Here is a 12628-nt window from a genome sequence, read left to right as displayed (position 1 = left end):
TCAAAAAACATGCTATTGTAGAATTTTGTGCTGGTTTATTTTGTAAGGAATGCTTGTTTTGTACCGCTACTCATAAACGGAGGGTTGGATCATCTATTTTGGAACGGAGGAAATAGTACCCACGAGTAATGAGCTAACATCTGTGGGCTGGCAAGCCCCAAAATATGAGAATTGGGATGCAAAGCACCGTCAGGGTTCCGAAGTCTAAAAGCCATAACTAACACCAACGACATGAACACAAGAGTGGTAAATGGTGCCATCCTCCTTCCCTTCAGCCAGTCACGAAACCAAGTTGCAGCCAGTTTTCCTTGTGCCAACATTATCTGGAAGTCATGGGCGCCAGCGAAGTGCAAGATGAACCTCTGGCTCTTGGTGCAAAACTGGTTGTGGATCGCCGACCGCCGGCAGTGCCATGGCCTCTGCGTGAAAGGAATCTGCGTGCTCTATGCCAACGCCCAGGAAAAGGTCATGGGATTGGGTGACAAATGGGAATTCAGATTTTTGCTTGGGACGACCAAATTGTACTAGCTGCTTCGCTGAAGGTTCTTAATGGCAGCCATGTCTGTGATGCTCTTTGGTTTGGTGTTCTGTTAAGTTAGAGCAACTCTAGCAGACTCCGCATCCTGCCGGCCCACAAAATGCATTTGCAGTTCACGCAAAACCGTTTTTACGGGCTGGCGCAGGCTGACAGATACAGACCCCGTATAATGGACCCGTAAAAACGCATATTTGCGGAATATGTTTTTTTACGGGTCAGCTTCTGCGGGTTCTGATCTGGCGCAGCTTCTCCCGGCCCGTAAAACTTAGATTTACAACTTAAATTGATCTAGTATAATGCTTTTCTTTGCTTTTCCAACAACATTACATACAAAAGATATCACCAAATCTTGGCTAGAATAGCAAAACCAATGAAAACAAGAACCACAAGTATGCATTTCAGAAGATTTTCCAACTTCCATAACTGCTCCCACTAGTTGAAGCAATATCTTCTCCATGCACTCATTGTTGATATGCGGATTCTTGATCTTACTTTCTTCATTCTTCATCTTTGGTTTCAAAGAAGTAGACGTTGCTTCCCCTCTAGTTGCACATGCCGCCGCATCATTCCCTTCCATTGTACTAAGGAGTGCACCAACATCTATTAAGTTTCTTTCTATCAACAAATCAATGTATTGGTCTTCCCAAAACCAAAATGAGCATCCATCGTCCTACACAAAACATTGAGCAAGCTCGAAGTGAGCTACCGCAATTGAACTAAAGAATGAGCTATGGAACGAGGTACCGCAAGTGCACGTACCCCGTTATTTTCGCATTTGTAGAACACCCATCCGGGGTGCTTCGGCATGCCCAAAATGAGCCGCAGCACTTGGCGCGGGCAGTCGTCGCACTCTATGAGCGGCATCGGCATGCCACAAAGATGTTGCGCAAGCGCCGAGCCCGGTGGACGCCGGACAAGTCCATGCCCGCAAACCTTCGGCGGCGGCAGGCGGACGAACCCATGGCTGCATGCGGCGATGCGCCCTTGCCTGGGTTGCAGGAGAGGCTCCCCGACCACTCCATCGCCTGGGGAAGCAACCGGCGGCCGGAAAAAGGCAAATCCGGCGGCCCGCGATGAAGTGCCGCAGATCTGCAAATCCGGCGGCCCGCGGACGCAGGGGGAAAGGGATGGGAGGCCTCCTGCGCGTGGCGGCCTTCCGGCGTGCTCCTGCCGATTGTTGTCGCCGGAATCTTGGACGGCGGGCGGCGGCGACACGCGGAGGGAGAGGAGAGGTGGTTGGTGGGAGAAAGTGCGGGATGAAATATCCCCCCCCCCCCTCACCAACCGCTTCCGCTTATATGCAGGGCACCGCAGCCGCGAGGGGGAAACCCGTGTTTTCCCGGGTTGGGGTTGGGATTTTGCCGCGCCTTCTTAAATTTTTTGCGGGGCGGGGCGGAATGCAGGGTCTGATCGGGCTGGTTTTTTCACACCGACCTGCATTTTGGCGGTTATTTTATGGATTGGGACGGGATGCGGGGTCTGCTAGGGTTGCTCTTACAATCTACCACGATGGCATTTCCCTCGTCTTCAGCTCACGATACCACGCTGACATGCCTAATCCTGGAGATTGGTCTCATCACATATCCATGTAGCACAGGTTCTCAGAATTGAAACCTTAACATTTAAAAAAACATTTTAGCCTCACCTGTTACATTTTGGGTTCATTTTCTCATTCATTTTGTGACACTATTAGTTGATTTGATGCCAATTTTCCAATTGAATTTGTCAACGACACTTTTCAAATTGATCCACATTATGACAGTAGAAAACTGGCCATAAGATGTTTGCCTCGACCAGCGTAACCAAGTTTTCCAAGTTACATTGCCTCATGTGAAAAACAGGGCATGAACAGGAAACCCATGAGGATCCCAAGTACCAGAGTACAAAACAACACAGGAATATCAACACTAACACGGAAAGGATATTTCATTAGTAATAAGAGGTAACAACTGTTCTGCCTCAGACAGCCAGCCATACAGAGCAGCAAACTGACTGCCTGTCTTTCTTCCTCCAAAACACAAAATATCATGCAAAATATAGGTTTTCTTTCACCTATGCGTATGCCACTACCTGCTACTCTTCAGTTTATAGGACATATCTACTTTGTCTCAAGCCAAACTCTCTTAAATTCGACCAAGTATATAGAAAAAACAATCAACATCAATCTAGTACAGAAGATAGATGTTGATATTACTTTTTATATAAACTTGGTCAAAGTTAGAAGGGTTTGACTCAAGACAAAGCAGATATGCATTATATAAACTAGAAAGGACGATACTACTACTACTGTAACATCCTACTGTTGGTATACTCCACTCCACAACTGGATAGTTGAGGATTCTTCTTATCCAGCAGCTGGAGTAGGGGCAGTCTTGCTAACACTATCAATTGCATCTATGTCTGGTGCTCGTTTCGGATTTCATCTCCATTTTCACCTGGCTGTTATTATTTTTATCAGAGGCGCTTGATTTAGCCTTGTTGGAGTCGTCGTTGGACTTGCTATTTCTGAGCTTGTCAAGTGCTTGCAACAATGATGAACCAAGGATCGCTTGCAGTTTCACCTCGTCCATTGTGTTCAGATCTGTAATGTTCAGATCAAGTGTAATCTTCTCTGTAGGTGCACCACTGTCAGACTGTACATCTTGTTTGGTGATTACCCCGGCCGAATTTGAGCAGTTTTGCTTTTTGACATCTACTTCACAGGATTTTTCTGTCTGTGTGTTGGTAGCAACAGGACACGGTGCAATGCTACCATCCTCTGCCAGATCACTTTCTACAGATGCCGGTTCATTTAGGTCAATGATGAACTTGTTACCATCAGTTTCGACAGGGCTATGATTCCTTTCAATTATGGCAGCAGGGCTTTGATTCCTTTCAACTATGGAAGCAAGGCTTTGATTCCTTTCAACTATGGCAGCAGGGCTTTGATTCCTTTCAGTTATGGCAGCAGGGCTATGATTCATTTCAACCATGGAGGCAGAGCTTTGATTCCTTTCAACTATGGAAGCAGGGCTTTGATTCCTTTCAGTAATGGCATTCCCCTGGAGGTCACTTCCAGAATTACCAGTAGTGTTATTTTCTTCATGTGAAGGGCGCACTTCAACTATGGCATTCCCTTGGAGATCATTTCCAGAAGTACCAGTGGTGTTATTTACTCCAAAAGAAGGGCGCACAAGCTTTCTTCTCTTCTTTCTGTCGGTAACCTCCTTTTCTACGTTTGTATCCAGCCCAGCCGCTTTGCTGCGCCTCTTGAAGTTCAAGAAGGGAGGATCTGCGCTTTCTTCTCCTTCTAGTCCACTTGGCAGGTTTAGCTCTGGAAGAGGACAGGGCATGTCCATGTCCTGTTCACGGACCAGCTGTTTACAAACATCTTCTCTAGGACTTATACTCTTGTTGCTCCACTGTTTTGTTCTCTGAGAAAGTAAATAGAGCAATTGGTTCATTGAAGGACCCGTAACTTCTTGGGGAGGTAGTTGTGGCTTCACTGATAAGCGAGAAAACACATTCTTTTGTGGGCGCTGACTAGGAACTGCCATCTTGCTTTCAGATCCAACATCATGATCAGTATATGGTCGATCTGAAATGTAGGCTAATGTTTCATGTCCAGAACCTGATGAGGCTGAACCATCACGATTAAAATCACGCCTCTGTTGTTCTTTTTCCAAGTCCTCAGGGCGATCATGGATTGGGATGTAGCCAGTAAAGCTTTCTTTATGTTGAATGATCGCTGATACTTTAGGAGCTTCAGGGTAAGCCGGAATACCTAGCTGAGTTGATTCTGGAGGTGTAACAGATTTTCGTCTGTTTAAATGCAGACGCTCAGATGCATACATCTCTCTGCATTGGTCGCAGTTAATGTCGTAATCATCCTTCCAGTGAGCATTGTGTTGCGGACTTTCCAGAGATGAATCATGGTATGATGGGAAATATGGAGTTGAGGTCAAATAGCTTCTTTCATCACCAGTTGGAACCTGAGTTAAATACCGAGAACATGACAAGCTACTGCCTCCATATGACTGCTTTACTGACAACCTAACTCCATCAGTTGGGCCTTGTGTCATGCACCCAGAAGACAAGCTATTGTGCGGATAATCATCAGATGATGGGTACGACTGATTTGCCACAAACTGATCTTGGTGGTATTTAGCTGCCTGAGAGCAAGGAGCAGACACCTGAGTTGAAGTGCCATCTATTGCTGAAACATCTGGGAGATGTTGTTGACTATGATAAGGTAATTTTATCTGGTTGCCGTAGATGGGAGCGGTCTGGGCTCCAAAAGCTTTGGTTACCAAGGGCATTGACACATTTGGCTGTGTCTCAAAAGTAGGTGGTGCAATTAGATGCATGCTTGTAGAAGCAGAGCAGTTTGTTTCGACAGTTGAGATCTTTGGGGTACTCGAGGGTATCAAAGTGTGGGAACGATCAGCAGAAAAAGGAGGACTATTGGGAGACAAGCTCCTTTTATCTGGTCTCCTTCTGCTTGAATGCTCCTTTTCCAGATTAGCACTTGTTGAATAATTGCAAATAGGGTGCTCTACCCTCTTTTTGTCAAATAAGCCATATAGCTGGACGACCTGCAAATGGAAAAAAACACCAAATTATATAATAACCTTGCAAACGTAAGGTTCACAAACTCAAAGTATTAAGTTTTTTCTTAGCAAACCTGCTGATAGGAAAGGTCGAAGTAGAACTTTTTTGAGATATAGTAGTTCTCTTCTATTGCAGGAAAAAACTCATCTTCAGTGAGCGGTCTGCACTTCCAAACAATATTGAAGCAAACCTAGGGGAAACAACAGCTCAAAACCAAATGAAGAGTTATTATCGCTAATCAGTAAGTGGCAGTCAGCAATACAAGGAAAGCAACAGCTCCCGGCAACTAAATCTTAGACAGTTCAACATAACATTTTACGCGATGTTCCCCATTATAAGTGGCTACTAGTAGATGAATACTGATTTTCAGCAGTACGTCAGAATACATAACCCCACCAACTCTTAAATACAGTTGTAAATGAGCCTTTAGAATCTTTATATGAACCAAAAAAATGACAATTGCAATTTACAGATCATTCAACTAATACTTTCTCGAGTTCTCTGAACCCAATGGTGTAACATAACAGAACCATATTATGATTATTAACAGTCAAGAAACATAGCACTGGCAATTGCAGTTCATAGATCATTCAATCACTACTTGTTGGGGTTCTCTAAGCCCAAGGGTTTGATAGTAGCATATTATGCTGGATTAATACGCAAAGAAGGGTCATTGCATTTCACACTTCAGATATGATTCAATCACTAGCTACTAGTGTTTCCTAAGCCCAAGGGTGTACATTCCAATTTCTTCCCGAAACTTCCCAAGAAAAATCCCGAATTGGATCCAAAATTGACGGGTTAATGTGAGCTTATCCATGCGGTTAGGCACTCTTCAAATAGGAATCCATTTTCTAACTGGCTTTCGTGCTTTGGTGAGTCGTCCGAGATCTTTTCGATGACCTATGTTGTGTTGAAGGGATATATATATGATCCGATCAATTGCATAAGACCCGCGGTAGCAATAGAACGGGGAAAGTATACATAACAGAACCATAATGATTATGATTGATCAACAATCAAGAGGGTCATGGCAAGAGCGAATTACCTGTGCGGGGTACGTGCGGCCAGTGGATCGGAATGTGGTCCTGCTAATATCCATGCTTCCATCGGAGGCGGCCTCAAAGACGCCATAAAGCTTACGGAAGGTGTAGTCAAAGAGGAACAGGGGCATCCCCTGCTTGACATTGGCCACAAAGGGCCCATACTCTGGCGGTAGCCCGAAGACGCCGGTGTTGAAGCAGTGATCCCTCGTTTCGCTGTTGGACATGAAGATGGCGCCAGCCATGTCGGCGGCGTCCTCCCGGAACGAACACCGGGGGCCCTGGAACCTCATCCTGCGCAGGAAAAATCAGATCAGAGGTAAATAAACCTTGAACAAAATTCATGGGTTTGGTTACAGAAACAACAGTGGCAGATTCCACAGAGCGCACATTTGATTCCAAATGCGGCGGGAAGTGAGCTAATAGGCAGAGGAAACCCCCAAAAAGAAGGCAAAAAGGCGGAGGTTGTGGTCCATGGGAAGGACGCATCTCAGTATGTTATTTTTTTTTTGTGGTATAATAAAGATAGAAAGAGCAGACGAAAAAGAAAGGGTCCAAGAACAGTGGTGGCGTAGTCTTGAAAAAGACGGCAGATTTGATATGATTCGTGGACGATGATTCTTAAGCAAAACCGCCTTTGTTGTTTTCAGGTTGCTATTACCCCCTGCCTCCCGCCCGCCCATGAAAATACAGATCGAAATCGAAAAAAAAAGGCTAAGATTAGCCGGGAGTCGACCGCGCGTGGATCCAAATTTGACTGGCCGGCGGAACCGGGCGGCGAAAAACTAGCGCGGCTGCCCTATCTTGTTCTTCTAAAAAGAAAGCAAACAGAGCACGGCCGACCGGGCGGCGCCACGACTGGCGCAGCAACCCTATCTTCTTCTTCTTCGAAAAAAGAAACAAACTGGCCGGCAGGATGAACTAGTAGTACGGCAGCAGCAGGGGAAAGAACATACGTGCGTGCGCCGGCGGTTTGTGGGGCGGCGGCGCTTGGTTGTCGATTCGTGTGGTGCCTCGGCGGCGCGTCGATCTTGTTACTTGGGAGAGCAGGCGAAGCGGTGGATTAATTGGAGTGGATTTGATGGCGATGCGATTGGGATTTATTAAGCGGAGGAGGGGATGGCAGCCGCTCTCGGATTGGAGTGGATTGGATTGGGCTGGGATTGGATACGGCTGCGATTCGGCTCGGGGTCGGGGGTATTTATCTCGTCTATCTATCTCCGCCTCCGCGGAGAGAAAGAAAGAAATCGTCTCCGGCTCGGCAATGGAGGGAGGAGCAGAGGAGTTCGTGGCCGGGCACCTACCAATCCCAATCCCAATCTGGCGGGCGGAGGCGGGGGTTTTCCTTGCCGCCGCAGCAGGGCAGAGAAAGAGCACGGGAGGGAGGGGGAGACGCTTCGCCGCGCGCGCACGCGTGTCGAGCCACCGCGAGAGGCAGGTAGGGTACGGCTGGATGGGTGGTGTGGACGTCGTGGGCCACTAGCGCTGCTCCCTCGCCTGCTTTCTCGGATGGCCCGGCCAGTGTTACACCCAAAAGGTCAACAACCTTCCCCCCCTTCCCTTGCTTGGTGGACCTTTTTTTTACACACCTCCTTGCTTGGTGGACTTGATTTGCTTTGGTACCAAACAAAAGTTCCCATCTTGGGCATTCTTGACACGCGGTGCTCCGGGCGAGGGGAGGGGCGATGGACCGGAGCTGTCGCCGGCGTGTGCCTCCGTGTGCTGATCTGCGGTTTGATCAGGACCGATGACTGCTACTGCACGGACGACCGGCTAACATTGTGGCGACACGGCTGCCTAAAAACAAAGAGTATCAACTTCACGGGCAATGATTAGTCTGGTGTTCGAGGTGATCGATCGACCAGGCGACCTTGGGTTCACGAAGGAGGTAATCGAAGGTGAAATAAAGAAGTTGCGGTATGGTTACCAACCATTTATCAGGCCTTGTAGGCATGCGCGATGGGCGCGTGGACCCAATTGATGGAGCATGCATGGTGATAAGGGCAACGACTACTGTAGACTGTGGGTGTGTGGGTGTATTAGGGTTTGGTTTCAAAAGTTGAGTGTACATGTACGGTGCCAAGATTGCTAACCAAACATCAATGAATTTACTTCAAAAAAAAGCACCAAACATAGTACTGCAAAGGGTGCACATTCCTAGGTACCAGTCAATCGATTCTGCTTCTACTTAAGACGGTCGAGAGCAAGCCCTTTTTCTCACTGCCACAACACCGCGCACCTCACCTTGAACGAACATTCTTTTTCTCAATGGTTACATATGCTAGTCTTGTTTGCTTAGCAGAATCGTCTTCCTGCACTAAGTGGGCTTGAGAGGCAATAGGAACATGCATCTGTCAGTCGTGTGGCTTCAATGCCACTCTTTGTATTGACACTTGTATTAGTGACCTTGTTTCACCAAAGAGAAACGACACTACAACTGAGACGCTTCGTCCTCTAGGAATGTAAAGTACTTTGAGTACTACACTGGCAATGACTAGTTAGCTAGTTTAGTCATTTTTTCCAAAATTATGTTTGCGTATTCAATTGGCAATTAGTGATTTCCAGGCGTAAATACATTTTTAAATTAAATCGATGCATGTTCAACTACTTTTATTATTTAGTTGTGGGCAAATAAATAAAGAGTATACAAGTGTAGTACTAATAAAAATAAAAATCTACTATTCCTTGCTAGAGGGAACTTGGGAGCTTTCATTGAAATGACAGTTTGAGAAGCATCAGTGTTTATCAAAGATACACAAACGATGTTGCTCCCCTTAATATTTGTATCAAGTTAGTTCTGCTTACATCTCGTAGATGAAAAGTGTATACTAATTGATAGGACTTGTTGATGCATGAGAGGGGGTGTATAGGACCAATTGAACATGCATGGAGAGTTTCATTATGATTAATGTTGGTGCAACTTTCGATGTGAATTCCGCATCGTAAGGTTTCTAGGGATGATGCAAGAAGAACTCTGGCTGGCTACAATGAACCTATATATATTATGTATAGTTGATGCACCTATAATGCAAGCCCGTTATGAGAGGAGTTGAATTGGCAAATGAATTGGGTCTTCCGTGCATCATTATTCAAATAGAGTGTTTACAAGTTATTGAAACCCTCCAGACAGGAGGATTTTCTTCGATGGGTTGCCCCTCCATTTTATGACGATATTTTTGTCTAAAATTTATCTTTCAATACAGTGCAATTTACCTTCTGTAATAGGGATGCCAATTGTGTTGCACATTGTTTAGCGAAGCAGTATAAGTCTGGCCCCTTGTGTGGGTTGATGACCCTCCTAGTTTTATTGTTTCGTATCTCATTGATGATGTAATTATTATCTAAGGAGCACTAAAGGTAGCTATGATGCCCCCCAGTGGTGGAGATAGGGGCGAGCAGGGCCTGCACTCACTACTGGGTCGGCCCATGATCGTGCAGCGCACACGGATTTTTTTTTATAGCCCCCCCCCCCCCCCCCCCCCCCAATGTGGACTCTTTGAGGAATCGAACTTGTGCCGTTACATTCGTGCACAAGTTGGCTAACAACTAGAGCTACTTAGCGATAGTCACTAAATGCATTGCGAATTGGTTAAGAACAACTGTAGTCGCGCTATTTATTTCACAACATATTGTAGGATTTACTTAACCGCTTAGATTTTTGAATTACTTTAAAACATTTTAGATAAACATGTTTTTAAAGTAAAATGCCGACAACATTTTACTTTAAAAACATTTTTGATTTACTTAACTGATTTATTAAGCGGAGGAGGGGATGGCAGCTGCTCTCGGATTGGAGTGGATTGGATTGGGCTGGGATTGGATACGGTTGCGATTCGGCTCGGGGTCGGGGGTATTTATCTCGTCTATCTATCTCCGCCTCCGTGGAGAGAAAGAAAGAAATCGTCTCCGGCTCAGCAATGGAGGGAGGAGCAGAGGAGTTCGTGGCCGGGCACCTACCAATCCCAATCCCAATCTGGCGGGCGGAGGCGGGGGTTTTCCTTGCCGCCGCAGCAGGGCAGAGAAAGAGCACGGGAGGGAGGGGGAGACGCTTCGCCGCGCGCGCACGCGTGTCGAGCCACCGCGAGAGGCAGGTAGGGTACGGCTGGATGGGTGGTGTGGACGTCGTGGGCCACTAGCGCTGCTCCCTCGCCTGCTTTCTCGGATGGGCCGGCCAGTGTTACACCCAAAAGGTCAACAACCTTCCCCTCCTTCCCTTGCTTGGTGGACCTTTTTTTTACACACCTCCTTGCTTGGTGGACTTGATTTGCTTTGGTACCAAACAAAAGTTCCCATCTTGGGCATTCTTGACACGCGGTGCTCCGGGCGAGGGGAGGGGCGATGGACCGGAGCTGTCGCCGGCGTGTGACTCCGTGTGCTGATCTGCGGTTTGATCAGGACCGATGACTGCTACTGCGCGGACGACCGGCTAACATTACGGCGACACGGCTGCCTAAAAACAAAGAGTATCAACTTCACGGGCAATGATTAGTCTGGTGTTCGAGGTGATCGATCGACCAGGCGACCTTGGGTTCACGAAGGAGGTAATCGAAGGTGAAATAAAGAAGTTGCGGTATGGTTACCAACCATTTATCAGGCCTTGTAGGCATGCGCGATGGGCGCGTGGACCCAATTGATGGAGCATGCATGGTGATAAGGGCAACGACTACTGTAGACTGTGGGTGTGTGGGTGTATTAGGGTTTGGTTTCAAAAGTTGAGTGTACATGTACGGTGCCAAGATTGCTAACCAAACATCAATGAATTTACTTCAAAAAAAAGCACCAAACATAGTACTGCAAAGGGTGCACATTCCTAGGTACCAGTCAATCGATTCTGCTTCTACTTAAGACGGTCGAGAGCAAGCCCTTTTTCTCACTGCCACAACACCGCGCACCTCACCTTGAACGAACATTCTTTTTCTCAATGGTTACATATGCTAGTCTCGTTTGCTTAGCAGAATTGTCTTCCTGCACTAAGTGGGCTTGAGAGGCAATAGGAACATGCATCTGTCAGTCGTGTGGCTTCAATGGCACTCTTTGTATTGACACTTGTATTAGTGACCTTGTTTCGCCAAAGAGAAACGACACTACAACTGAGACGCTTCGTCCTCTAGGAATGTAAAGTACTTTGAGTACTACACTGGCAATGACTAGTTAGCTAGTTTAGTCATTTTTTCCAAAATTATGTTTGCGTATTCAATTGGCAATTAGTGATTTCCAGGCGTAAATACATTTTTAAATTAAATCGATGCATGTTCAACTACTTTTTATTATTTAGTTGTGGGCAAATAAATAAAGAGTATACAAGTGTAGTACTAATAAAAATAAAAATCTACTATTCCTTGCTAGAGGGAACTTGGGAGCTTTCATTAAAATGACAGTTTGAGAAGCATCAATGTTTATCAAAGATACACAAACGATGTTGCTCCCCTTAATATTTGTATCAAGTTAGTTCTGCTTACATCTCGTAGATGAAAAGTGTATACTAATTGATAGGACTTGTTGATGCATGAGAGGGGGTGTATAGGACCAATTGAACATGCATGGAGAGTTTCATTATGATTAATGTTGGTGCAACTTTCGATGTGAATTCCGCATCGTAAGGTTTCTAGGGATGATGCAAGAAGAACTCTGGCTGGCTACAATGAACCTATATATATTATGTATAGTTGATGCACCTATAATGCAAGCCCGTTATGAGAGGAGTTGAATTGGCAAATGAATTGGGTCTTCCGTGCATCATTATTCAAATAGAGTGTTTACAAGTTATTGAAACCCTCCAGACAGGAGGATTTTCTTCGATGGGTTGCCCCTCCATTTTATGACGATATTTTTGTCTAAAATTTATCTTTCAATACAGTGCAATTTACCTTCTGTAATAGGGATGCCAATTGTGTTGCACATTGTTTAGCGAAGCAGTATAAGTCTGGCCCCTTGTGTGGGTTGATGACCCTCCTAGTTTTATTGTTTCGTATCTCATTGATGATGTAATTATTATCTAAGGAGCACTAAAGGTAGCTATGATGCCCCCCAGTGGTGGAGATAGGGGCGAGCAGGGCCTGCACTCACTACTGGGTCGGCCCATGATCGTGCAGCGCACACGGATTGTATTTTATAGCCCCCCACCCCCCCCCCCCCCAATGTGGACTCTTTGAGGAATCGAACTTGTGCCGTTACATTCGTGCACAAGTTGGCTAACAACTAGAGCTACTTAGCGATAGTCACTAAATGCATTGCGAATTGGTTAAGAACAACTGTAGTCGCGCTATTTATTGCACAACATATTGTAGGATTTACTTAACCGCTTAGATTTTTGAATTACTTTAAAACATTTTAGATAAACATGTTTTTAAAGTAAAATGCCGACAACATTTTACTTTAAAAACATTTTTGATTTACTTAACTGATTTATTAAGCGGAGGAGGGGATGGCAGCCGCTCTCGGATTGGAGTGGATTGGA

General features: G+C 45.8%; 1 protein-coding gene across 2 annotated transcripts; it reads right to left on the bottom strand.

Moving 5' to 3' along the window:
- Positions 1-2439: 2439 nt before the first annotated feature.
- LOC123104850 (uncharacterized) lies at positions 2440-7889 on the bottom strand. 2 transcript variants are annotated; one of them, XM_044526763.1, is made up of 4 exons: positions 7476-7889; positions 6177-6465; positions 5202-5318; positions 2440-5112 (listed from the first exon to the last, which is right to left on the bottom strand). In XM_044526763.1, the coding sequence occupies exons 2-4, from the start codon at positions 6462-6464 to the stop codon at positions 2923-2925; spliced, it is 2595 nt and encodes an 864-aa protein (XP_044382698.1). In that variant the 5' UTR covers position 6465; positions 7476-7889; the 3' UTR covers positions 2440-2922. The 2 variants fall into 2 exon arrangements, with proteins under 2 accessions (XP_044382698.1, XP_044382697.1); XM_044526762.1 differs by having other exon boundaries at positions 7128-7627.
- Positions 7890-12628: the final 4739 nt, after the last annotated feature.

This window comes from Triticum aestivum, chromosome 5A (assembly GCF_018294505.1).
Source record: "Triticum aestivum cultivar Chinese Spring chromosome 5A, IWGSC CS RefSeq v2.1, whole genome shotgun sequence".
Taxonomy (NCBI): Eukaryota; Viridiplantae; Streptophyta; class Magnoliopsida; order Poales; family Poaceae; genus Triticum; species Triticum aestivum.
The sequence above is the reverse complement of the archived record's forward strand: the minus strand, read 5'-3'. Positions and strand labels throughout refer to the sequence as shown.